General features: G+C 55.6%; 2 protein-coding genes across 3 annotated transcripts; both read right to left on the reverse strand.

Moving 5' to 3' along the window:
- Positions 1-603: 603 nt before the first annotated feature.
- Positions 604-6,760, reverse strand: LOC121162072 (keratin, type II cuticular Hb5). 2 transcript variants are annotated; one of them, XM_040988896.1, is made up of 9 exons: positions 6,338-6,760; positions 4,843-5,051; positions 4,254-4,314; positions 4,041-4,136; positions 3,251-3,415; positions 2,836-2,961; positions 2,256-2,476; positions 1,536-1,567; positions 604-797 (listed from the first exon to the last, which is right to left on the reverse strand). In XM_040988896.1, exons 1-9 carry the CDS (start codon positions 6,758-6,760, stop codon positions 604-606), a joined length of 1,527 nt encoding a protein of 508 aa, XP_040844830.1. The 2 variants fall into 2 exon arrangements, with proteins under 2 accessions (XP_040844830.1, XP_040844838.1); XM_040988904.1 differs by having other exon boundaries at positions 604-790; positions 1,532-1,567.
- Positions 6,761-15,647: 8,887 nt separating this feature from the next.
- Positions 15,648-22,338, reverse strand: KRT84 (keratin 84). Its single transcript, XM_040988918.1, has 9 exons — positions 21,841-22,338; positions 20,534-20,742; positions 19,897-19,957; positions 19,337-19,432; positions 18,420-18,584; positions 18,135-18,260; positions 17,514-17,734; positions 17,030-17,061; positions 15,648-15,904 (listed from the first exon to the last, which is right to left on the reverse strand). The coding sequence occupies exons 1-9, from the start codon at positions 22,336-22,338 to the stop codon at positions 15,648-15,650; spliced, it is 1,665 nt and encodes a 554-aa protein (XP_040844852.1).
- Between the last annotated feature and the right edge of the window lie 1,550 nt (positions 22,339-23,888).

Below are 23,888 nucleotides of genomic sequence, written 5' to 3' on the forward strand. Positions count from 1 at the left end.
GCATACGCAGGGGCAAGATGGGCGCTTCCGCAGAGGCTTTGAAATGTATAAAGGTGTTCTGAGAGTAAGACCGGCCGGAGTGCCCTGCCAGGCAACCTAGGCCAGAAGACTTTCCAGGGAAAGGGGCCTTGGCTGCAGCGCTTAACCCAGGAGTCGGCCAGAGGCACAGCGAAGTGCAAGCAAACACAGGCTGCCTAGGGGTCCCCAGTCTTCCTGGCTAGATGGGCCTGCTGGGAGGGCTCCTGGGTTGCCGTCTTAGGCTGCAGGAGGCCTGACTGGACAGTTAGGGTCCTGGCTTTCCCAGCGGAAGCTTGCATGCTGCCCGGCCTCTCTCTCTCTCTCTCTCTCTCTCTCTTTCTGGAGCCGGGCTATGGTTGGGTGAGGGGTAGGGAATTAATCTAAGTTGAAGCAGAGAGGAGAATGTAGAAGACAGCCCCCCTAATATAAGGAGGTGGAGGAGAGCGGCCCCTGGGGTCTTGTCCTCTGCAGGAACTCTGGAAGGTTCTGGAAGCAAGCACACGTCTTCCCATTCACACACCAGTCAGTGCCAGGGCGGGAGGTGCGGGTCCGCAGGGGCAGAGGCACTTGGCGGGTCATCCGGCTCTAGGCAAAACGCACAGACCGGGTACTCCCACAGCTGAAGCTGGAGGCGCGGGGTTGGCAAGGGCTGCAGGAGTCAGGTGCCATCACTGTCATGCTGCCACCCATGGCTGAGGGGCCTGACGCAATCTGGCGTCCTGGGGTGGAGCTGTAAGTGAGACCGCCACAACTGACTCCGCCTCGGGAGCTGCTGACACCTGTGGGCAGAAAGAGATGTGGGGCGTGGAGGGGTGAGGGACTGATGCTCTCACAGCTAGCTCCAAAGCCCAGGGCCTTGTAGGAGCAGTCGCCACTTTAAAGGGTTCAGTTAAACCAGGGAGACTAAGATACAGGGAAGCAAGATGGTGATGGTGGGGGGGGGAGGTCATCGATGTGGCACAGTGCGTTAAGCTGTCACATGCAGTGCCTGCATCCCATATGGGTGCTGGTTTGAGTCCCGGCTGCTCCACTCCTGCTTCAGCTCACTGCTGATGTGCCTGGGAAAGTAGTGGAGGATGGCACAAGTGCTTGGACCACTGTGCTCACGTAGAAGACCTAGAAGAAACTCCTGGCTTCTGGCTTTGGATCAGCTCAGATCCAGCCATGGCGGCTGCTTGGGGGAGTGAATCAGCGGATGGAAGATCTCCCCCTGCGTATGTGCGTATCTTTCTCACACACTCTCTCTGTCACTGTCTTTGAAGTAAATCAATAAATGTCTTAAAAAAAGAGGTGAGCCAGGAACTCTGGACCAAGGGGGATAAAAGTGGTCCACACCCAGCCCCTGTCCTGTAGCTCACTGTCACCTCCAGAGACAGGTGCCCAGCCAGGCCTTGCCCACCTCCCACAGAGGGGAGGCCAGAAGCCCTCTCTCAATTGGGAACACTTGAGGCTCAGTGGGTTCAACCCTGCCCTTTAGGAGGGTCATTTTCCTTGGGGTCTTCGGAGCAGATACTTACACACGTTCACGGAGCCCACGCCCTCGCACAGCCTGTGGGCAAAGAGCACTGTCAGTTTCAGATGCTGAGATGGATTCCCAGAGACCATGGGCTACCATGGGCCAGAGAGGGTCTTGGCGCCTGCAGGGTCTACTCCCCAACCCCGAGAGGCAGGAAGAAGTTCCCTCAAATCCGCAGGGTCTCTCTGAACTTGTAGATGAGCCCTGACCTACGGCAGCCCAGGAGGAGGACGCAGGGAGAACCTGGGGCTAAGGACTTCTGATTGGTCTATCTTGGAATGGAGTGGGCAAGCTCACAAAAAGGGTGGTGAGCTGAGTGGAATGCATCTGCACAGGGCAAAGTACTTGTTGCATGCTTGGGGGTGGGGACGGGGGGCGGGAAGGGAGAGGGGATGACTGAGTTGCCACCAGAAGCGCTTGACAGGAGCACATGCTGTGGCCGCAGGTGTGAGTCCCACTGCTGAGTAACTAGGCAGCGGTGAGAACGGAGCTGAGGCTGATCCATTAGGAAGGGAAGAGTGGTTGTTCCCCATGCCACCGGGAGGAGTCTATAAGAACGCTGTGCACAGGCCTGGGACAGCACAAGCAGTGGGCGGATGGGTGTTATTGGGAAAGCCTGGGCTGTCCCAGTGTGCTCTTGGCCACAGCTCATACTCAAGCTCAAGGTGGTTCACTCCCAAGGGACCCAGACCTCTACCGTCTAAATCCCTCCCTGCCCCACCTGTGTTCCTCGCCCTCCAGCAGGCGGCGGTAGGTGGCGATCTCAATGTCCAGGCCCAGCTTGGAGTTCATCACCTCCTGGTACTCCTTGAGCAGGCAGGCCATGTCCTGCTTGGCCTTCTGCAGGGCCTCCTCCAGCCCTGCCAGCTTGCAGCGGGCATCGCTCAGGGCCGCCTCGCCCTGCTGCTCAGCCTCAGCCACAGCAGCCTCTAGCTTGGCGCGCTGTGGAGGTAGAGGTGGGAGAGGTGAGGTCAAGGAAGGATGGGTTCAGAGGGGAAGGCCCAGCAGGGCGCACCCAAGCTGACAGAACTAGGCCACAGGGAAGAGAGGCTGGGACCTTGCCATCTGTGCAAGGAGGGAGGAGGTGAGTGGACTTGGATGGTCCTTGCACACTGGCCAGGGCAGGGGCTCGATCCCTCCTGTGAAGTTAGTGATGTGGCTCACCCCATTGCATTTACTTTGGGGTAGGGTGGAATCTCTTCCCCCTCTCTCTGGGATCCCTGCTGCCTCAGGTGCATGTCATAAGGACACATTAGGATGCCTACCTATCCTGGGAGCCTGAGACCTCCCCCTACTTTTACCTGGCACTTGGCGTTCTCCACCTCGGCCGTCAGCCTCTGGATCATGCGGTTCAGCTCGTTGATCTCCTCCTTGGTGCGACGCAGGGTCTCCCCGTGCCGGATCACCGTGGCCTTCATCTCCTCGCACTGGGGAGGAAGAGTAGGGGTCCCTGAGGCTCAGCATCCCATCAGGATGGCTCCAGGGGACCAATGCTCAGCAGGTGCACCCACACATATCAAGTACAGCCACGTACTTAGCAGGTGCACCCATACACTCAGCAGGCACACTCACACATTCATTAAGTTCCTCGCACATGGAAGTCCTGACTCCTGATGGCAGAGATGCAGCTCTTCCCTTAATATCCAGAGTTCGCAGTGGGTACCTTCCACTGTCCCCAGTGCCATGTTGAGGAGGCAGGCCCCCCTTGCCGCTCACCTTGCTGCGGTACCAGGACTCAGCCTCAGCCCGGCTGCGGCTGGCAACATCATCATACTGAGCCTTGATCTCAGCGACGACGCAGTCCATGTTGAGGTCCCGGCTATTGTCCATCTTGACAATGACCGAGGTGTCTGAGATGTGGGCCTGGAGGACGCGGATCTCCTGCGGGACCAAGGGTTGATACATTTGCATCTGGGGCCTGGTCTGGGCCCAGTCCCCGGGTGTGTGTGTGTGTGTGTGTGTGTGTATCACATGGCTCCTGTCCCCACCCCTTTTGTTCACATATGGACTCAGGCTACATCAGAGAGCCGGAAGGTACGTCTAAGATCAAACAAGCCCTTCATTTGACAAATAGTAATGTCAAGGCCCAGTGTGTTGAAGAAGGCTTGACTTGGAGATGCCCTGCAGCACCTCCTGCAGAGGGGCTGGCTTGTTCATTAACACCTCTCTTTAGGTAGAAGCCCATCACCCTGAGCCTCCTATCTCACTTCTATATGCATCCACACACCTGCACTCGCATAGTTCAGGGAATGAGCACAGCACTCCTTGCCCAGGTGCTCTCACAGAGTCCCCAGCACATGTGCACACCAGCATCCTCATGCATGCAGATATGGGCTGGGCACATACAACCCACACAGCACACATCTGTATGTTCTATCACGCACTGAAGAACACACATACAAGTGCATATAGATGTACATCCATCTTCACCCCTCTCCCCTGCCTCCCCCAGGGCTCCACACCTCCCCCTGCACCTGCTCCACCTGCCAGGCAGGTGCCCCCTCACCTCCTCATAGAGGCGCTTCAGGAAGCTGGACTCCTCCACCAGGGCCTCCACATTGGCCTCCAGGTCTGACTTCCGCAGGTAGGCGCAGTCCACGTCCTGGTGGGGGGACAGGGGAGAGGGGCCGTGCGTGTGGGAGGAGCCCACAGAAGGTGTCTCCTGTCAGTGTGGGAACTGTGGTACCCTCCTGCCCCGCCTGGAGGCCAGCCCCCTCACCTTCTTCAGAACCACGAACTCGTTTTCTGCTGTGGCTCTTAGAGCCACCTCCTCTTCATATCTGGACATGGGAGAGAAAGGGTTGGAGTGTGCGAGTTGGGGCTTGAGTACTGGCCCCGCTCCTGGGCCAGCTCTTGCAGGGCTCACAAGGATAGGCTCTGCCTGTCCGGCCTCTGCTACCTCGTGTACCCAAGTCCCAGGAGCTCATGCTTGCTCCACATTACCCTCCGCCAAAGCAGCCCTTCTACCTCTAGAATGAAATTGGGACACATGTCCTGGCCCCTGCACTTCAGGGTATCCTACGTCCACAGAGGGCAGGTGCTACGCATGGTACACCGCACAGGTGATTGGGGGGAGGGCAGAGCACACAGACAGCTGCTGGCCACCCTTGGGATTATTTGCTTAAACCCTAGGAGGCCACATGGAAGGTTCAGAGCAAGGAATTGGAAGACACTGCACCCATCATTTTCCCACCAGACATCTGCCCAGGGGTCCCAGGCAACCCCCGGTAGAGGGGAGCTCAATGCAGCTGGCAAATAAGGGCTCTTTTGGCTTTCTCTGGGCCCTCTCAGCTGGCTGGCACACTCACTTCTTCTTGTAGCCTTCCAGCACCTCCTGCACATGGTTGAGCTCTGAGGACAGCCGCCCACTGTCGGCCTCCACACACTCGGCCTCCCGCCGCAGGGACTCGATGTAACCGCTGAACAGCGGCTCCAGGTTGCTCTCACAGCAGCGCTGGTTCTGGTAGAACTGCCACTTGGTCTCCAGGAGCTTGTTCTGCTGCTCCAGGAAGCGCACCTGCCAGGGAGGGATAAAGGAAAGAGTGGTTGGGGTGGGGGCATGGCAAGCCTGGTGGGCAGATGCCTGGTCCTCTCCTCCCTGTCCCCCACAGCCGTCTCTGCGTGTCCTTAGCTCTGTCCCGAGGTCCTCCTCCTCCCCAGCCTTGCCACTTTGAGCGGGAGGGTTGTTTAACCTCTCGGGGCTTGGTTTGCTCATCCCTAAAGTGGAGATAATAGAGGTAGGAGTTACGGTGGTGACTGAGGCCATTAAGATACTCCAAGGGCTTAGAACAGTCCCTAACATGCAGGGACTATTAACATAACTACCAGGTACCGCTGGTTTACTCACTGTTACAGCAAACACGTGGACTGTTTACCGGCTCTGTGGGCCTGCGCTGACGCCCACGTGTGTCTGTCCGTGTCTGAATCCGTCTCCGTCTCTATACCCACGTTTGTTCCATCCCCCCACCATCACAACCCTGGGGAGTAAGATGGCATGTGCCCTGAACTTCACATGGGGAGGGTCAGGGTGGAGTCAGCATCCCATGTCCTGCAGGTCCCTGTCCCCTGCCATCCTTGCTCGTTCACTTTGCATATCTGTCACACAGCAAAACCCTTCTACTCTAACTTGCCGTTTGGAAAATGCAGATGAGCACACCTACCCCATTGCATCTTGAGGGTTGTGAAGGAGAAAGAGACCAGAGGAAGGTCCCCAGTGCTTCACACCCCCATGCCCTGCTATCCCCGTAAACCTGAGTCTGGACCTTCTGCTCTCCTGGGAGGCGGTTTCTGGCCGTCCTGTGAAGTGTCCTCTCTCTGTCTGAACCGGGGACCCACTGCCAACCTCGCTACCTCACTCCTCCAGCCCCATCCTTCATGCGTGAGGAGGCTGCCCTCTGGTTGGCTCCCTGTTGCCACATCCTTTGTAGTCCTTGGAAAGCCAGACTGGACCAGAAGTCACCCCCACAGGCAGATGAGGCAGGTGCTTTCAGCCAAGTGGGTGATGTGCCCAGGATCTCACACTGCTGGGGTTGGGGAGGTGGCATGACCTGGGGTGGGACCCAACCACCGATATGTGCTGCTTGTCCCCGGGTCCCCTGTCCATCACTCCCCAGAGCCCCTGCAGTTGGGTATGTCAGGGACAGACCACAGACTCGATTTCCAAACCCACCCCCTAGACCTCAATCAGCTCCTTTTTTTTTTTTTTTTTAAATGAACGATGCAGAACAATCCTGCTTTCCCTCGCCAGTGTCCCCCGAGGAAGGATGGGGCCACAGTCTTGCTTGGCACTTCCAGGGCACCGACCTTGTCGATGAAGGCAGCGAACTTGCTGTTGAGACACTTGATCTGCTCCTTCTCCTCGTGCTTGACGCACTGCGCATTGGGGTCGATCTCCAGGTTGAGGGGCGTCAGCAGGCTCTCATTGACAGACACTGTGGTGATGCAGGGCGCGCTGGGCCCGCACACGCCGCCCGAGCGGTAGCCGAAGCTGCGCCCACAGGAGCCGGCGCGGAAGCCCCCGACGGCCATGCGGGGCCCTCCACCTGAGCCCAGGTTACACAGGCTGCGGCTGCTGAAGCCAGTCAGCCCCCGGTAGCAGGATACCCCCCTGTAGGGGGCGGCGCTGATGCAGCAGCGATTGCCAGTTTTGGGGGCCACTGCGGAGCAGGAGCTGAAGTTCCTGGTGACCCCGCATCCTGAACTGATCCTGTAGGAGCGACAGGACATAGCGGTGTTGGGAGGAACGGCGTGCGTGGAGGCTGCGAGGCTGCGAGGCTGCGAGGCTACGGGTGCGAGGCGTGGGGAAATCTGTGCTTCTCTGATCCTGCCTGCTCCTTTTATTGGTGGGGAGAGCTGGGCTTGGCGGCATAAAAGCAGTGAAAAGCCATTTTATGTTGTTTATTGGCTTGGGGAGTTTGCCAGCAACTCCCTAGAGACTCCTGTTAAAGGTGAGCTCAGCGGCGACTCCAGGGCCCCCGAGAAGTGGTGGGGATGTTATTAGGGACCGTGTTTGCACTTTTCATCTTCAAAGCTCGTTTACATATGTTAGGTCATTAAGCTCCTCTCTCTCTCTCTCTCTCTCTCTCTCTCTCTCTCTCTCTCTCTGGGACTTGGCCTCAACCCACACCCACTTCCGACAGAGTTGAACTCACGAGTAGTCTGGGGGTGGCTGGGTTGGGGATCTGGGCAAGAGACTGTCCTCTTAAGGGCAGGGTGGGAGCAACCCGGGATCTTTGCCACCTGCCTGGCTCTCAGTGGGACCGAGTGTGCCTCACTGGTGATGGATCAGACGGGGCCCACGGTGCGGCCTGGCAGGTGGCTGGGGACCATGGGAGTCATTCTGACCATAACTCCCTGCCCCCCCTCCCTCCCCACCTCCTACCAGAGGGCTGGAGCAAAATGTTCTCTTGGAACCTTCTGGATTCCAGCCCAACAGGCCCTGTTCCAGGGCGTTCACTTTTCAACCAGTCAAAATGCAAGCCGCTTGACTCCTCGTGGCTGCGGTAATGACCGCTTGCGAGGCTCCTCTTGAACCACTTTCTTCCATGTGGTCACCAGGATGGGTGAACCTGGTCCCAGGACAGCCTGGTGGCTGTAAACCTGCCCTGGGCACCTTCTGCTTCAAGAGGAAACGTGCTCCCAGCAGCCCCTTTGTCCCAAGAGCAAGACGGCCTGCCCCCCCAGTGGTCCCTGGCTGAGGAGTAGCCTGAGGCTGCTGGACACAGAAACAGGGCCTCTTGGGGATCTGCAGCCACTGTGACTTCCAGCTGCTGGAGGCTACGGGAGCCTCTTGCATTGACCATCCCTGCTCCCCTGTGTGACCTGGGCCACTTATTAGGATAATGACTGCTATTCGTGCCCTGTTTCCTGAGCACCAACCTTGGGACCTGGTGCTCTGCCCCCAGGGAGGTCAGCTGCACTCCCACGTGCCAGACCTCATGGTCTTCCTCCTCCAGGCAGCCCCCAGAACTCAGCACTGCCACAGCTGGGTCCTCCAAGAGAGGCTCTGGACTCTGTCCTGGGACTTCCCCTAGGCCCAAGAGCTGCCACCCCACAGCCCATTCCTCTTGTTCCAGGGAGACAAGGTAGCGAGACCAGGCCCGGCTGGGGCAGGGAGAATCGGGGCCCCAGCAGCTGGTTGTGGAAGATCTCTAACTCACAGGGGCCACCTGTGCCAGTGGGTCAGCAAAGGGTATTGACCTGGTTCAGGGGCAGCCTAGACCTTTCCACTAGCGTGGCCTGGGCTGGGGAGGGGAAGGGGATGTTCTCCACTTCTCTGAGTCTCCATGAATTTGAACTTGGCTTCCACCATGCGTTAAGGACCCTAGGCCCTGCTTGGAAGGGAGGGGAGGGTTGCTTCCTGCTGAAGGTGTCCCAGTCAGCCTGCACCCACAGCGTGGGCCTGCGCCTTGCTGGCCTCTGCCCCTTGCTTCCGGTGCACATTTACCACCCCCGGCCCTTTCAAGGCCGCCTTTCATGTTCCCTTGAACCTGATTTCACTTGCGTAAAGGCTCTGGGGGCGGAGAGAGGAGCACAGTGGGGAGATTCCCCAGGCTCCACCTTTAGTGGGGGTGGGAAAAGGGGCCCTATGGCTGGAACTCAGTGTGCACGGGGAGGGGGCGCGGGGGATGGGGGAGAGCTCAGGGCAGTGGGCTTCCGGCCCACTGGGCTGGGGTGTGCTGGTGGAGGCTGAAGGGGTGCCTCCTCTCAGCGGGGCTGCTCAACCCACCCCATCTCTCCAGGTGGATGGAAAGGGCAGAACCAGATCCACTTCCGTGTGTCTCCTTGGCAGGGTGGGGCATGAAGGCTTTGCCTTGTCCAGAAGAAACACACCGCGCTCACACACACACACACACACACACACACACACACACACACTTGAGTATGCATATATTGAACATGCATACATATCTGTACATATCCCCCTTCCTCACCCCAAGCCTTCCCCTGGGCCACATCTTTGCCTAGACTGTTCCTGAACAAATAGCTGCCTCTTCCAGGAAGCCCTCCCGGGACAGGTTAGAGGGAGGCTGGGAACTCCTTTCTGGCACTGTGCCCAGGTGACTCCTGCATTTTCCTGCCACACCCTCTGGTCCTGTGTTCCCAGCCTTCACCTTCTTTGGTCTGGTTCCCACCCACCCAGCATCAGGAATGTCCATCCCAGGCTCCTTGACCTGCCCGGAATATGGAGACCACCTCATCTGAGAAGCCCTCAGGAGCTCACTGGATGGGAGAGGTTCCTTACCCCGTCTGCTCTGGAAGTTGAAGCAACTTCCAGCACCCCTCCCTATCCCCAGAATTGGGCTCTGCACTTGCCTCCGGCTTGCCCCCGGCTTTCCTGGGAGGCCTCACCTGTCATCCCTCAGCCCCTCCTTCACTCTGTCTGAGCTGGAGTGCTGGGGGGGGGGGGGTGTGGCTGGTTCTTTTCCACGCCAGAAGCTCACTACCTCCCTTCCTTCCCTTTTGCTCTTTGTCCAGGCATAAAATCCCCCCTACTTCCAGGAAGACTTCCTGGATTTGTCAAGAGAGGACACTGACCCCTTATCCCTGCCCGGCTCTGCCCCCCCGTCACACCCTGCCACACCTTGCCCCACCCTGCTAGTGGGCCTGCCCGGTTTCGCTCTTGTCTCAGCCTGGGCGGCCATGGTTCATCCTACCACCTTCCCTGGACAGCTGGTTCTCCTGAGTTAACCCAGATGGGGCTGTCCAAGGGGGCTGGAGTGTGGCCCTGGGGGTTGCCTCCTGGCTGTTGAACGTCACCCCACGGGCCCTGCTGGTTGGCCATCTCTCCAGCTTTTACAAGACCAGTGAGTGACTGGGAGAGCCTGTGGTTGGAGCAAGGGTAGGGGCCACAGAGAGCAGCTGGATGAGCCAAATCTAACCTCTGGGGGTGGTGGGCGGGCCTCCCCCCGCTGACCACCAGCCACTCCCACACTCTCCAAGCTCCTACCCAAGGGCTGCCATGCTTGGCCTCCCGGGGCTGACTCTTCCTCCCTGCACAGCCTCTGGTGCCGGAATCTATCCAATTTAGGATTTCAACATTCTTCACTTCTTTTCTGTTTTGGTTATAGGATCGATAAAGTCGCTGGGCTGGAGCTGGTGCGTGGCACAGTGAGGGAAGGCTGCTTCCTGTGCTGCTGCCATCCTGGCTGGAGTCCCAGCTGCTTCACAAAGCAGTCGAGAGTGGCCTAAATGCTCGAGTCCCTGCACTCCTGGCTTTGGGTAGGCCCAGCTCCAGCTGTTGCAGCCATTTGGGAAGTGGACCAGCAGATGGAGGATCTGCTGTCCGTCTCTCCAGTTTGCACACTCTTGGCTCAGCCACATGGCTTCCTTCAGGGTCTCTACTCTTATGCCACCTCTATGACCCTCCTGGTTGAAGCCACAGCGTACCCTCCCACCCCTACTTCTGCCTGCATCCAGCTTTCCTTGTTCCAATCTGTGTCTTTACCCTATGGCATTTGCCACCTTCCAACAGCCTTAGCATGGACTCTTTCTATTGGTCTATTCTGGTCATTCCCTCCTAGGATCCCAAGATAAACTGGTTGGTAGAAGTGGGGAGGGAAGGAGAGGGAGTTTATGGATGGGTCCAGGCCTCAGGCACCAGAGAGAAGCCTGGACCTCCAAGCCCCAAGGGATACCCCCTGTTGGGGACCCACAGAGTCCAGGGTCTTCGTCGGGGCTTCTGATGCTGCAGACTGGGGTTCAGGAACACAGCGGGGACTCTGAGCACTGCTGGGCAGGGGAGAGGTGAGAGACCTTGCCAAAGCTGCTCTTCATCACTGCAGTGTCTGCATGGCAGGAAACAAAAACAAAAACAAAAATAAAACTTAAGTTTCAAAAAACTCGTTGGCTCCTTGGCTGGCTGCAGCTGACTCACCATGGTGACCAGCAGAGGGCAGCAAACGCCCACAGCTGGCCAGGCAGCCCGGCAGCATGCCGGTGTCTCATGTCTCCGGCCTGTGGGTTGCTGGATGAGGCCTGGACTCTCCTGTGTCCACCTGTGGATGGTGCGAGGGTGGTCCTGGTACGGCCCTGTGATCCTCCATGCGTAATGAAAAGGCGAACACCACCACGGGGCGAGTAGCAACTATTTGTTGTGTACCCACTATATGCCAGGCTGCGAGCTCAGCACTAGCAAGTATGCCAGGAATCTATATCTCCCCTTCCACGCTTTTTTTCTTTCACCTCTTTGGGCCTCAGTTCTGTCACCGATAGTAGCACCCATCCTACAAGGTTATTAAAGGAAAAAACGAGTTGCCTGGTGAGTGTTAACCGCTGCCTGTCATTGCCTGTGGTCTCACAGCTTCATGTACAGAATCTGTGATTGAACTTGGTGCTGTCCACATCAGGGTCCATACGTGTGACCGCTGTGTGGGCCTTGGGAAAGAACTGATCTCTCTGTTCTTAAAGATTTATTTCATTTTTATTGGAAAAGCAGAGTTACAAAGAGAGGAGTGACAGAGAGATCTTGCATCCAAATGGTTCGCTCGCCAAATGTCAGTAATGACCGGAGTTGTGCCCATTGATGAGGCCAGGAGCCAGGAGCTTCCTCTAGGTCTTCCATATGGGTCCAGAGGTCCAAGGACTACGACCATCCTCACTGCCTTCCCTGGCCATAAGCAGGGAGCTGGATTTGAAGTGGAGCAGCTGAGACATAAACCAGGGCCCTATAGGATTCTGGCAGCCCAGGCAGAGGTTCAGTCTACTAGGCCATGAGCCCTAAGAAATGGCCTCTTAACCATGCAGTGGCTTCTGGGTTACTGTCAGCCACCAGTCCTCCGTCACATACTTTTTAAAGAGTTCTAACTAAATATTTCACTCTTCTGGGTGTTACTGCAAATGGCGCTTCAAGATCTTTTGATTTGCAAGTGTTCATTGCAAGACTGTAGACACAGAATTAATTCCCATGTGTTGGCTTTGCCTCCCATAAGCTGGCTTAGCACATTCGCTGAAAAAAAAAGATCTAGGAATTTGTTAGGTAGAGAAGTCTGTCTCATGAAAACACTTTTGTTTCTTTCATCTCTTCTTCTTCTTGCTTTAGTACACCAGCTGTGACTGCTGAGTGACATTGGCCATGGGCAGTGTGAGTGAGCAGGTGTCCTCGTCTGATTCCCCATCTTAGAGAGGTGCCTTCAGTCTTTGTCGATGCCACGAACCAAGTGAAGGAAGCTCCCTCCCATTCCTAATTTGTTGTGAGTTTTTTTTTTTTTAACTCAGGAATAAATATTGAATTTCCATGTTTACACACATCTATGAAGCTATTCACCTTGTTTTTGCTCTGTAGTCTGTTGATATCAAGGACTACATGAGCGAAATTTTGAAAGTTGACCCAGCCTTGCACTCCCTGGGTAAACGTTACTTGGTTATGATGTGTTATTTGCTATTGTGCTTCATTTGCCAAAACTTTGTGAAGATTTGGACATATGCATAAACATAGATACCAGCATCTACTTTTCCGCTAATACCTTTGTCTGAAAGGGTAAAGCTAATCTTATAAAAAGCAGCTGGGAAATTTTTACAGCTCCTGTGTTTTCTGGAAGATCTCTCTTATGTACTTGGTGGAATTCACCAGTGAAGACATTTTTTTGTTAAAGGGTTTAAACTACTATCAATTCCTTTCACAGAAATAGCCATTCGGGACTCAGACTGCTCAATTTATGAGCCTCTATCCTGTTGATTTCTCTACTGGCTCATGGAAAGAACATAGGTGTATGTTCTAGAATATTCTAGAAATGTCAATTAAGTCAGGTTGGTTGATAAAGACATAAGTTGAACTGTCTTGTGCCAGGTGAGTGGGCAGGCCCACAAGCATGGGGTTTCAAGTGGGTAAAGCAGGGCTTTTTTTGTTTTCAATGAGGAATAGTGTTTGACTATTTGCATTATAGGTAATTATCAGTATGGTTTTATGCAAGCTGACCATTTTATTATTTGTTTCTTTTATTTGTCTATTTTTTTTGGTCCTTCTGCATTTTACTTTTCTAATATCCCTCTCTTACCTATTTTTGAAGTATTCTGAGAGTTATTTATTTATTTGAAAGGCAGAATTATAGAGAAAGAAAGATAGAGGGGAGGAAGCTATGTTCCAAAGAACCACTGTTTAATAACCAGAAATGGTTGCAATAATTAGAACACAACCAGGCCTAACCCAAATCCCTAATCCTCCGTTGCATCTCCCACGTGGGAGACAGGTATCCAAGCGCTCAGACCATCCTCTGCTGCTTTCCAAATCTCACTAGCAGGGAGCTGGATTGGAAGCAAAGTAGCTGGGACTGGACCCATATGGGATGCTGGTGTGAGAGGTGGTGGCTTAACCCGTTATGTCACAGTGCTGGCCCTCCTGTTAGGAGTGTGTCCTGCTTGTTCATTTTGAATGCATTTGCCTTGGTCTCGTAGGACATAATCATCCCCAGTGCTTTGAAACCTTTGTGAGGTCATTCCAAGATCTGCACCCTCTGGGGTCTGGCATTTGTTGACTTTCTTTTTCCTTGTGAGAATGTTCACCGTTTCCTGATTTATTGAAGGTCAAATTCATTTTGAATTGCAGCCTGGGCAAGGTGACTGGCTTGATGGATGGACTCTGGGCCCTTGTGGGTTGAGTTTTTGTAGGAATCAGCCTCATCTGCATCCAAGTACAGGGTCAACCTCTCCTGCTGAAGGCAGCGGTGGCCACACGCGAGGTGAGAAGTGGTCACTGGGATCACGGCCAAGCTGACAATCCAATGACAATGGATGAAGTGGTCGTGGGGGCAATGTGAGAAAGAGAGTGGGATTGAAGATGACGTCACAGTTTATCAGATTTAGTTGCTGAACAATATTGCTGGGAATGTGGCAGGAGAAAGAGGAAGAAGAGGAGTGGTTTTGGGACATGGATTTGGTCTTTCATGCTTGTTGGACACACAGTGGGCCAGGGGGTGGGGGGAGTCAATGAGCTAATTTGTAAATATTTATTGATTCACTTTATTGGCAACAAAGGAAGAGAGCAGACTGGGGGAAGAGGGAGGAAGACTGGAGAAGCCTCGCAGTGGCTGTCCTGTGTGTGTGGGGGTAACTGCATAGTGAGAGATGAGCTGGGAAGTCAGGGGTGCCCAGCAGGGTCCAAGGCTGGGCCCCACACTGAGGCTGTAAGCAGCACTGAGGTTGGTGGGCCACAGGGCTGAGCAGGATGTATCAAGATGCAAGGCGTGCTCCCGGCTTTCTGGGAAGGCCTGCCTCCGGGTGAGGCTGACCGGCAGGCAGGTCCGACAGAGCTCAGGCGCCCTGGTGGGCTGTGGGTTGGGTGCTGACCACACCTTGGGGTCCCCACCCAGTGCTCTGGCGTGCCCTGGTTGCCGTAGTCACACCTCTAGCCAGAGCTCCTGACTTGTTGTGCTGTCTCCTTGGTTCTGCACATACACACAAGGCTGCTTCCTTATGTGCATGACTAACTCGTCATCCTTGCTGCTCATCCTTCTGGAAGCTTCTAGTGAGTCCAGGCTGGGCTTCTCTGTGTATTGCACTTAACAAATCATCCCTGCTTGTCTACCTCTCAGGCTTTCAGGCACAGAGAGAAGTTTCTTTGAGCATAAGGATTGGATTCTCATGGACTATTCTTTTGCTGGCACCATGCCCGGCTTGTGCCAAGTATTTGTTCCATGAGTGACTAAAAGGTGAGGGGCCAGAGGTGGAATGCTGGGGGAGGGGTGAACAGAACCCACACGCGCTGTCCGGTGTGGGTGAGGGCCAGGGGGAGGAGGAATGTGCCCAGCACTGTACCAGGAGCTAGGGGCAGGGTCAGTGTCTGGGTGGGATAGGCACCTCCGGCACAATCAGGATGCGCAGGCTGGAGGGGACAAGAAGAGTGGGGACAGGAAGTGCTTGCAGTGACCTCAGAGGACCTGGACAAGGACTGGAAGCTGGCAAATGGTGAGAAGTTGTTGAGAAGGCCTTGGCTCAACGTCTCTCCTGTGGCGAGTCCCACCCCAAGCCGGGGAGGAACTGATCCCTCTCCTTGCTCCTCTCTTCCCTTGAGGGTCCAGGACCCCTGCCCCCACCAAGTCTGTGCCAGGGGTGCTGGTGCAGTCTAGGCGCAGCCATCCTAGCTGAAGGAGAGACCAGAGTCGTTGTGAAGTTAGCTCAGCAAGTTTATTGCAAACACAGGAACACAAACAGGCAACCCAGGCCTCCAGATCAGCCCACAGCCCATAGCACAACAAGCCATTTCACATCACCAGCCACAGGGGGTGGTGTAAATCCTCCCTCTGCACCTGTTCCCACCTGCCTGAGATGGAGGGAGGGGCTGCCACACCAAAGTTAAACCAGCCACCCAGGAGAGAACCACCCAGGACATTAGCCCCTGGAGAGAAGAGCTGCCTCGGGGGTCTAAGGAACCTGTGGACGGTTCTGGAGTAGGAGAAGACAGAACCTTCTGCCAGGGAGAGGAAGAGGAGGGAGAAAGGGGGTAGAGCTGGGCCGCCCATCTGCTGCACGCACCCTCAGTCCTGGTCCCTCCGGGCCACAGACACCAAGGGAATCCCAGTGTCTTGCTTCCTAGCAGGAGGGGTGGCATGCCCTGGGGTGTAGAGACAGGAGGCTGTGAGCAAGCAGGTTCTTCTCCCAGGCTGTTGGGGCCTGGCTCTCAGTACTTGGTCCGGTGGGAAGTGGTGGTGGTGGTGGACGCGAAGCGGACGCTGGAGCTGCGGCCACTGCTGCTACGGCCACCGCTGCAGCTGCTGAAGTTGCCCTCCGTGGACTGAGGGCAGGGGACGCTGGGGGCGCAGGAAGTCAGGGCCCCACCTGACGTGGTAGTGTGCATGCTGCCTCCGCAGCTGCTGCTGCTGCCTGAGAAAGTGACCCCCGACCCGCACAGCAGGCCGCCCCGGGAGCTGCTCACAGCTGTGGGAACACAAAGCAGAAAGTGGGTTGATGCCAGGGGGAGCTGCGTCCCAGATCTGTTCTGGACGCCCCCACCTCACACCAGGCCTGGAATCTAGCTGAACCTTCCTTGCACCTGCCCCTTGGCCACTCGCTTTTGGGTCCTTCCTTCTCAGCAGACTCCTGTCTGCCAATTCAGCTTCACTTGAGCTCGCCTCACACACCTATGGCCTACTGTCTGCTCTGCCCCTTGAGCAGAGCTGGCTCCTCAGAGCGGTACTTGGTCCAGTTGGGGTGCTGCGTGTTCACTTGTGTCTTTGTAGTGATGCATTTGAATTTGGAAACTGGCAGTGAACTTGGAGGCTGACACCCTTGAGTTAGTGTCATAGCGCCTGGAGTCGCTTTCCGCCTCCAGGTCCTGATGCAGACGCTGGGAGGCAGCCGTGGTCTCCTGCCACACAGGTGGGACAACTGCCAGGTCCTTGGTTAGGGCCTAGCCCAGCCCTGGTTATTGTTGCAGGCATGTGGGGGGAGTGAACTAGCAAATGCAATTTCTCTCTGTCTCTCAAAAGAAACAAAATAATCTGGCTACCTCTGCGACTTCTGATGAATCATGCATGTTCCTCCCCGCCCCCCCCCCCCAGTAAATGAAACGGGCGTGGCCCTGCGGCCATTTTGCCCTCCCCTCACCCCTACCAGTGCTGCCTTGGCAGCCGCTCCTGTTCTGAAGCCCCCACTCTGCAGTGCCCAATCAGGTGCCCTGGACGTTTTGGGCACAGCCACCACTAGTTGGTCTGGCATGGGAACAGCAGCAGGTGGGAGAATTCTATCCAATCTCTCCCTTTCCTGCTGTCATAGGGTGAAAGATCTTCCCAGCACAGCCCTTGCCATCACTGAACCCCCAAAAAAGTTCTCCTGAAGGTTGTCCTTCCCTCTCAGAGTCCCCTGCCACCTAGTGGCCTCACCCCGGGGAAGGCTGGTCTCAGGATGGTCTTGGATCTCAACTAAGGAGATAGTCCCAGCCCAGGGGCTGGAGGAAGGTCCTTGCTCCCCATTCAAGCCACTGTGGAAGCCCCCCTCCCCCCCCCGAGGAAATTGGAAGGGAAGAGAAACACGTGAGGGAAAAAAAGCCCCAAAATCACTCACATATGTTTACTGGTCCAACGCCTTCACAGATCCTGGAGAGAGAGAGAGAGAGAGAGAGAGAGAGAGAGAGAGGAATCAGTTACCCAGAACACCTGCTTGTTCTCCAACAGAGCATTTTGTTAGAACTGCCCCAGGACCCGATGGCTTCATCCCCGAATGCACCTACCATGTTGACAGAGCTTGGGAAAATAACCAATTTCTCCAGCCTGCCCCAAAATGACTGAGTGAAAATACTGGAGGAAATATATTCTTATTGCTTGTTTGAACAAATAAGTCAACAAGCAGAGCCCCCTAGGCATCTGGCCAGCTCTTGCATGTGATGGCATTTGAGAGACAAGATCTGGAACCTTCTTCCAAGCCCCCAGCGAGGGCATCCCGACGGGTGTCTGCACCAGGGTGCTGTCACATCCAGAGTGGGTCAGCCCAGCGGGTAGTACCCTTCTGCTCTGACTCTGCCCCTCGTCCCGCACCCCAGAGAACTCACCGGCTCTCCTCGCCCTCCAGCAGCCGCCGGTAGGTGGCGATCTCGACGTCCAGGCCCAGCTTGGCATTCAGGAGTTCCTGGTAGTCGCGCAGCTGCCGTGCCATGTCCTGCTTGGCCTGCTGCAGGGCGGCCTCCAGCTCGGCCAGCTTGCACTTGGCATCGCTCAGGGCCGCCTCACCCTGCTGCTCGGCCTCAGCCACTGCGGCCTCCAGCTTGCAGCGCTGAGGGGTGGGGAAGGGTGCAGGTGGGCAGGGGCCGGGTGACAACCCTCCCTCCTCTTTGAGCAAAGGTGGGGTTAGAGACCCTGTCCCTTATTGGTGGGAATACAGACAGCCTCTAGGGGCTCCAGGAGGTTGTCTTCCCCAGGGACCCACAGCATGGCTTGGCTTCCATTTCCACTACTCTGCTGCCCTAGACCCTGTCAGTTCCCCACAATATTCTATCTGCTTCCCCTCTGAATCTATCCTAGACTTGTACATCTTTCTCTAGGAAGCCCTTCTGGACCAGCCCCTCCTTTCTTCTGGTTTCTGGCACTTGGCACTCTCCCCCACCTCACCAGATTCAGGGTCCTGCCTGTCCCTCCTGCTAGGGTCCACCCTGCGCCACTTGCCCTTTGCCTACCTGGGCCTTGGCGTGCTCAATCTCTGCCTTCAGCCTCTGGATCAGGCGGCTCAGGCAGTTGATCTCGTCCCGTGTGTTGCGCAGGTTATCACAGTGCTGACCGGCTGTCGTCTTCATCTCCTCATACTGGGGAAGTGGGAGAGTGCAGAGGCAGGTGTTTGGAGAGTTCAAAAGTCACTGATCTGGGGCCTTCAGACCCCCCGTGGAGCCTGCCCCTGCAGACTAAGAGTCTGCCTCCTTCCCAGGGTCGCTTGCACACAACCCTTTGCCTTCCCTGTTGCCCACCTTGGTCTGGTACCAGGCCTCAGCCTCCGCCCGGCTGCGCCTAGCCACTTCCTCGTACTGGGCCTTGACTTCGGCGATGATCCCATCCAGGTCCAGGTTCCGGCTGTTGTCCATCTGCACCACCACCGAGGTCTCTGAGATGTGGGACTGCAGCAGCTGGATTTCCTGTGGTGGAGAAGCAGCCACACAGGTGGGCTTAAAATCCCCTTGCTTGGCAGGGACTCTGTCCCGGGGTCCCCCAGAATGAGGTGTCAGGGCTAGAGAACATTGTTCATTGGCTCAGAGCAAAAAAAAAAAAAGGCCCCCAGACTGAGAGGAGAGAGACAGAGAGAGAGAGAGAGAGAGATTTCAGGACCCTTATTCTCTGCTTGGAGATGTAGTGCTTGAGGGAATACCAAAAGCTTGGGGACTCGGTGGATGTCATGCTAGGCTTCCCGGGGGGTCTGGAGGACACGGCCCCTTTTATCAGGCTGTCTGGAGTGGCTCTGCTGGACACGGTCCGTGAACTTTGGAAGATGCCCCTCTAGGCCTTCCTGTGTTCCAGGTGCTTCACAGAGCTGGGGTTGGGAGCCGCTTGCAAGACAAGCGCTCCACGGGGCACCTTGGCCGCTATGTCAGCCAGAGCTGCAGGTTGGTCACAGAGCCAACAGATCACCAGTAGAGCCAAACAGGGTTTGTTGGTGTGGATCATCAGGTCAACCACGAGAACAAGTTTCTGCTTCCTGGAAGATTCGAGAATCTTCTCTATGAAGAGGCATGAGTCAGGCTCCAGAGAAACCACCTTCTGTACTCGTGGGTGTCTTGGCATGGAGAGTGCGCAGATTGGAGGGGGAGGAAAGACGCATGATACTGTGGGCTGGTAAATACGCCAGCTCAGACTCAGCCCTTAGGAGTCCCGGCTAAGCTCCCTGCCTCACCTCTGCATACAAGGCCTTCAGAAAGTCAAGTTCTCGTGTTAGGGCATCCAAATTGGCCTCCAGGTCAGACTTGCACAGGAAAGCCGTGTCCACATCCTGCATTGAAGAGAGAAGAACAAGCTTTCCATGCTCTGCCGAGCTTTCCCACCTGTGCAGGAGCTGGGGACCAGTGGGTCAAGCATGCTAGCTCCATTGGAGCCCAATCTGATGGGCTTTTGTGATGGGTGGTGATGTCTTGGAGCGGTAGCCAAGCTTGGTGACATTGCTTTCTTGTGCCTCCTATGACATGAAAACTCCCCCAGCATCTGCTGGCCACTTTAAAATGCTATGGAGAGGCAAGGGACTTGAGATGGGGGCCTTGTCGGATCTGCTCTCATGTGACCTGATCCCAAACCAACCTAGGCCAAATTGGAACTTGGAGGGGTACCCTGTGGTGGTCTTGGAGAGCTTCACCACTGCTGTGTGAGCAGGTGTTTCAGGTGCCTGGGCGGCTTCCCGGGGGGTCTGGAGGACACGGCCAGTGGGGTAGAAGTTGGCTTATATCTGGTACCACCCCTTACCTTTTTCAGAGCCACAAAGTCATTCTCGGCGTTGGCTCGACATACCACCTCCTCTTCATACCTGCAGTGGAAAGCCGGATTGGGATGAAGAGGGTGAGTGTGCCTGAAACCAGAGCCTGTCACTCCCAATTCCCACTTCCCAGCCCACTTCACAAGATCCTGGAGTTCCATCCAGAAGCCTTGTCCCCTGCCACCCTCCCTGTTGCTCTCAGTTCTGTTCCCTCTGAGATGGCTGTGAGGAGCCACGGTCCCTTCAGTTTCTCCAGATCCATTTCACTCTCTCAGCTGGCATTCAGGGCTCTGGAAATCTGGACCCTTGCTGGGCTCCTCTGTTACAAGTGAATCGGGGTCATTGTAATTGAATGTGAAGGAAGCAGCTAGGTCCAGACTGTAGGCTGAACATTATTCTCTTCAAAAAGGCAATGCCGGGCATCCATCATGCCCAATTCCAAGTCTCCTTGTTTATGTACAGTGCATCTCCCATCCCCACCCTCACCCCTTCTGCTCCCAGGCTGGGCACTGGAACCAGCAGCATTCAAGTGGGGTCCTTTGAGCAACTCTGTTTCAGCTTGGCTGTGGCTCTGGGGCTGGCCCGCTCAGGCTTGTCCTGGGCCTGTGCAGTCCACACATCACTTACTTCTTCTTGAGGCCCTCCAGGATGTCTTGCATGTGGTTCCTCTCTGCCTGGAGCCGGGCCTGATCGCTCACTAGGCTGTCTAGCTCCCGGCGCAGATTGGCGATGTGGTTCTCAAACAGCGGCTCCAGGTTGCTCCTAGCACACTTTTGCTCTTGCAGGAAGCTCCACTTGGTCTCCAGGAGCTTGTTCTGCTGCTCCAGGAACCGCACCTGAATCCACACGGACAAAGACACGGTAGCTGACCACTCAGCATGGCAGCCCATGGCATGGCCAGTTCTCTGGATGGCTAGTGGTGATGGCCAATGAAATGTAAATGGCATCCTGCTCTCTAACCCTGCAGAAGCCGGGACGATAGACCTGTGGCTCCTGCTCACCTTTGGCCGGGTTTAGTCACAGGTGGGAACTTTTAGGCAAAGTGCCTTTGTGGTGCGTCCCCATGTACTCCTCATCCCAAGAATAGGGTGAGCCAGGGATATCAGAAAGATGGACAGATTGAATCTGCTACATCTGGGGTTTGCCACCCCTGGCAGAGAAAGAGGGGTGGAGGAAAGGCTCTTGGGGTGGGATATGGTCCCAGCAGGTGGGACTTCTTGGCTAGAAAGTCACCATCTTGGATATGCCCTTGGCACAGTAGAAGAAGCTACAGCTTGCGGCAGCAGCCAGAGGTGTGCCTTGGACAAGGTGGTGTGAGGGAGGTTGTGTGTTGTTAGATGAGCCGTGTCCTGGTTCCTCCGCACCAGCTTAGGAGCCACAGTGGCTGTCCCCTGTCACGTCCTTCAATTGGAACAACCTGGTGATCTGAGACCCTGGGGAGTATGGATTTTTTTTTTTTTTTAATGCAGAAATGACTCAACTTCATTCTTTACTTTCCTAAGCTCAAATGGGACAGGCTGTGCAAATTCAGATATCTTAGAAACCTCCCCAGGGCCATGAAGCCAACCTTGAACTTCATATCAGCAAGCCCCAAGTCTTAATGCTCCTGGCCTTCCTGGGAGCTGCTTGCAAGTCATCACATGGCAAGCTTTAGTTCGTCAGGTGCCCTCAGATGTGTGTGTGTGTGTGTGTGTGTGTGTGTGTCGGGGGGGTAGGGGGTGGGGGGATGCTCCTCCTCTCCCCAGCTGAAAGCTAGCACCCCAGTCAGTCCTGGCACGTGGCCATTTCCCTGCATGAGAGGAAGCCAGAGGGCACAGCATGATGGCACCGGTAGATGCCCGAAGGAGCTCCTTTCCGAGGAAGAGCCCCCTCCCTCCCACCGAGCCTTTCTCCTCTCCCATCTCAGGCCCAGAGACCCAGCCCCGACAACCTACCTTGTCAATGAAGGAGGCGAACTTGTTGTTGAGACACTTGATCTGCTCCTTCTCGTCTTTCTTCACCTTCTGGGCATTGGGGTCGATCTCCAGGTTGAGGGGCGTCAGCAGGCTCTGATTAACAGTCACAGCAGTGATCGATGGGGCAGCTGGGCCTCCCATTCCTCCGACTCTGTAACCAAATCCAGGGCCACCAAAGCCACAGCCAAGGCCATTACCAGCCCGGAACCCCAGACCGAGACCTCTGCCATTGCCACAGCCAAAGCTAGCTCCACAGCGGCTGGTAAGGGGGCCTGCGGCTGCCATCCGGGGAACGTGTGACCCAAAGTTGGTGACGCTCCGACTAGCAAAGCCTGTGGACCCCCGACAGCTAGATCCACTTCTACAGGAGACCGAGCTGGACCGGAAGCGGCTCGGGTTCTGGGGCGTCATGGCTGAGCAAGAGCTGAAGTTGGTTAGCCGGCGGCCAGAGCTGACTTGGTAGGAGCGGCAGGACATGGCGGCCTCCTGGGTTGCGAGTCAAGGGGGTGACTGCGGAGTGGGGTGAGCTGTAGCTGAGAGTCCCTCTGAGGCTGGTGGGTTCCACTCACCCCTTTTATGTGTGTGGGGAATCTGAGGGCTGGCCCCATAAAAATGAGAAAAGCCATTGGAAGGCATTTACGAGCTTGGGTAGTTTAGCAGAAACTCTTCATGCCTATAACCCCGAGAACCATGAGCTAAGTTGGACACACCTATCCTCACTGGAGTAAGAATTATACTATCCAACCTATAAACATTAAAAACACATCAACACAAGACCATTATAGTCCCATTTCTGCCCCATAAGTCCACCACAATTACCATAATGGGGACATTAAGTTGCTTTGGTCATAAACCCAATGGGGGTTTTAAATTTTTGGTCACTGTTAACCACCAGAAAGTTAGGATGATAACAGTTCCAGTTAAGAGGCTTACAAGGAATGTGGTTGTAAGGAGATGAAGGGGCTGTGTGTGCAGTAGGGGAGATAACACCTGAACAGCCCTGAATTAGAAATGGCACAGAGCGAATGCAGCAGGAGGTATGCCTGCAGGAGGGTCTAGCCCTGGAGGAGATGTGTGCGGTGCCTTGTCCTTCCTCCAAGACACGCTTTGGCTGTCTACACGAGGGCTGGATGCACGGTGGAGTTTAGTGGGGCTTGTGTAGGCACAGCTCTGATCCGAGACACTACGGGAGCTTCATTTGTTCATTCATTCCTCCAGCATTGGTCCTGCAGAGGGCAGAAGCGAAAGGCTATTCTCCATCTTCATGGCAGGACTTCTGCCAGCCAACATTTTCTCGCTAGGACTTCTGCCAGCCAACATTTTCAGGGCGTGACCTGAGGCCCAGGTACGCCGGTGAGATGCCCGCTCATCTGTGCGAGAAGCCCATCATGTGAGCCTGAACCCCTGCCCCATATGCTGTGCCCTACTCTGCCAGGTTCCTTGGCTTGACAGTGAATCTTTGGTGAGAGGGAGGCACCCAGCAACCAGCATGTGGACGGAAGTTGGACAGGTGGACAGAAGATGACCGGGTGACATTACGATGCTTATCCACTTTGCAGTCATTTTCAGACTCAGAGACCAGCTGTTGTCCACCCTGCCCGTGCGAGTGCGTGGGATGTGGTTTGGCCTGTGTCCTGACTGTGTGCTCCTTGGGGGAATGTGTGGGATTCTGCTTGGAAGCGATGAGTGCTTGTGACAGTGCTGGGTCCCCATATACTCACTCCGTTACTGAGATCACACTGTCTCATGATTTAGAGGATTCCTCTCGGTCATGGCCAAGGCCCAGGGCCTGCCCTGACCACGCACATTCGTCAATCCCTGTCTCTATTTGGAGATCAGAAAGGTGTCTCAAGCTTGTTTTCTGCAGACCTAGTCATCAGCTGTAGCTCTTGGAGGAAGCAAAAAAAGATGGTCAAGAATAGCTCTTCTCCATGTCACCCCTGGCCCGCACTGCGCCATGTTCAGTGGCCTTGTCGTTGGCCTTGGGTCTCCCTGAACTTATCAGGGGGATTGGATGTGGCTTACCA

This window comes from Ochotona curzoniae, unplaced genomic scaffold (assembly GCF_017591425.1).
Source record: "Ochotona curzoniae isolate NIBS_2020 unplaced genomic scaffold, NIBS_Ocur_1.0 contig_1014, whole genome shotgun sequence".
Lineage (NCBI taxonomy): Eukaryota > Metazoa > Chordata > Mammalia > Lagomorpha > Ochotonidae > Ochotona > Ochotona curzoniae.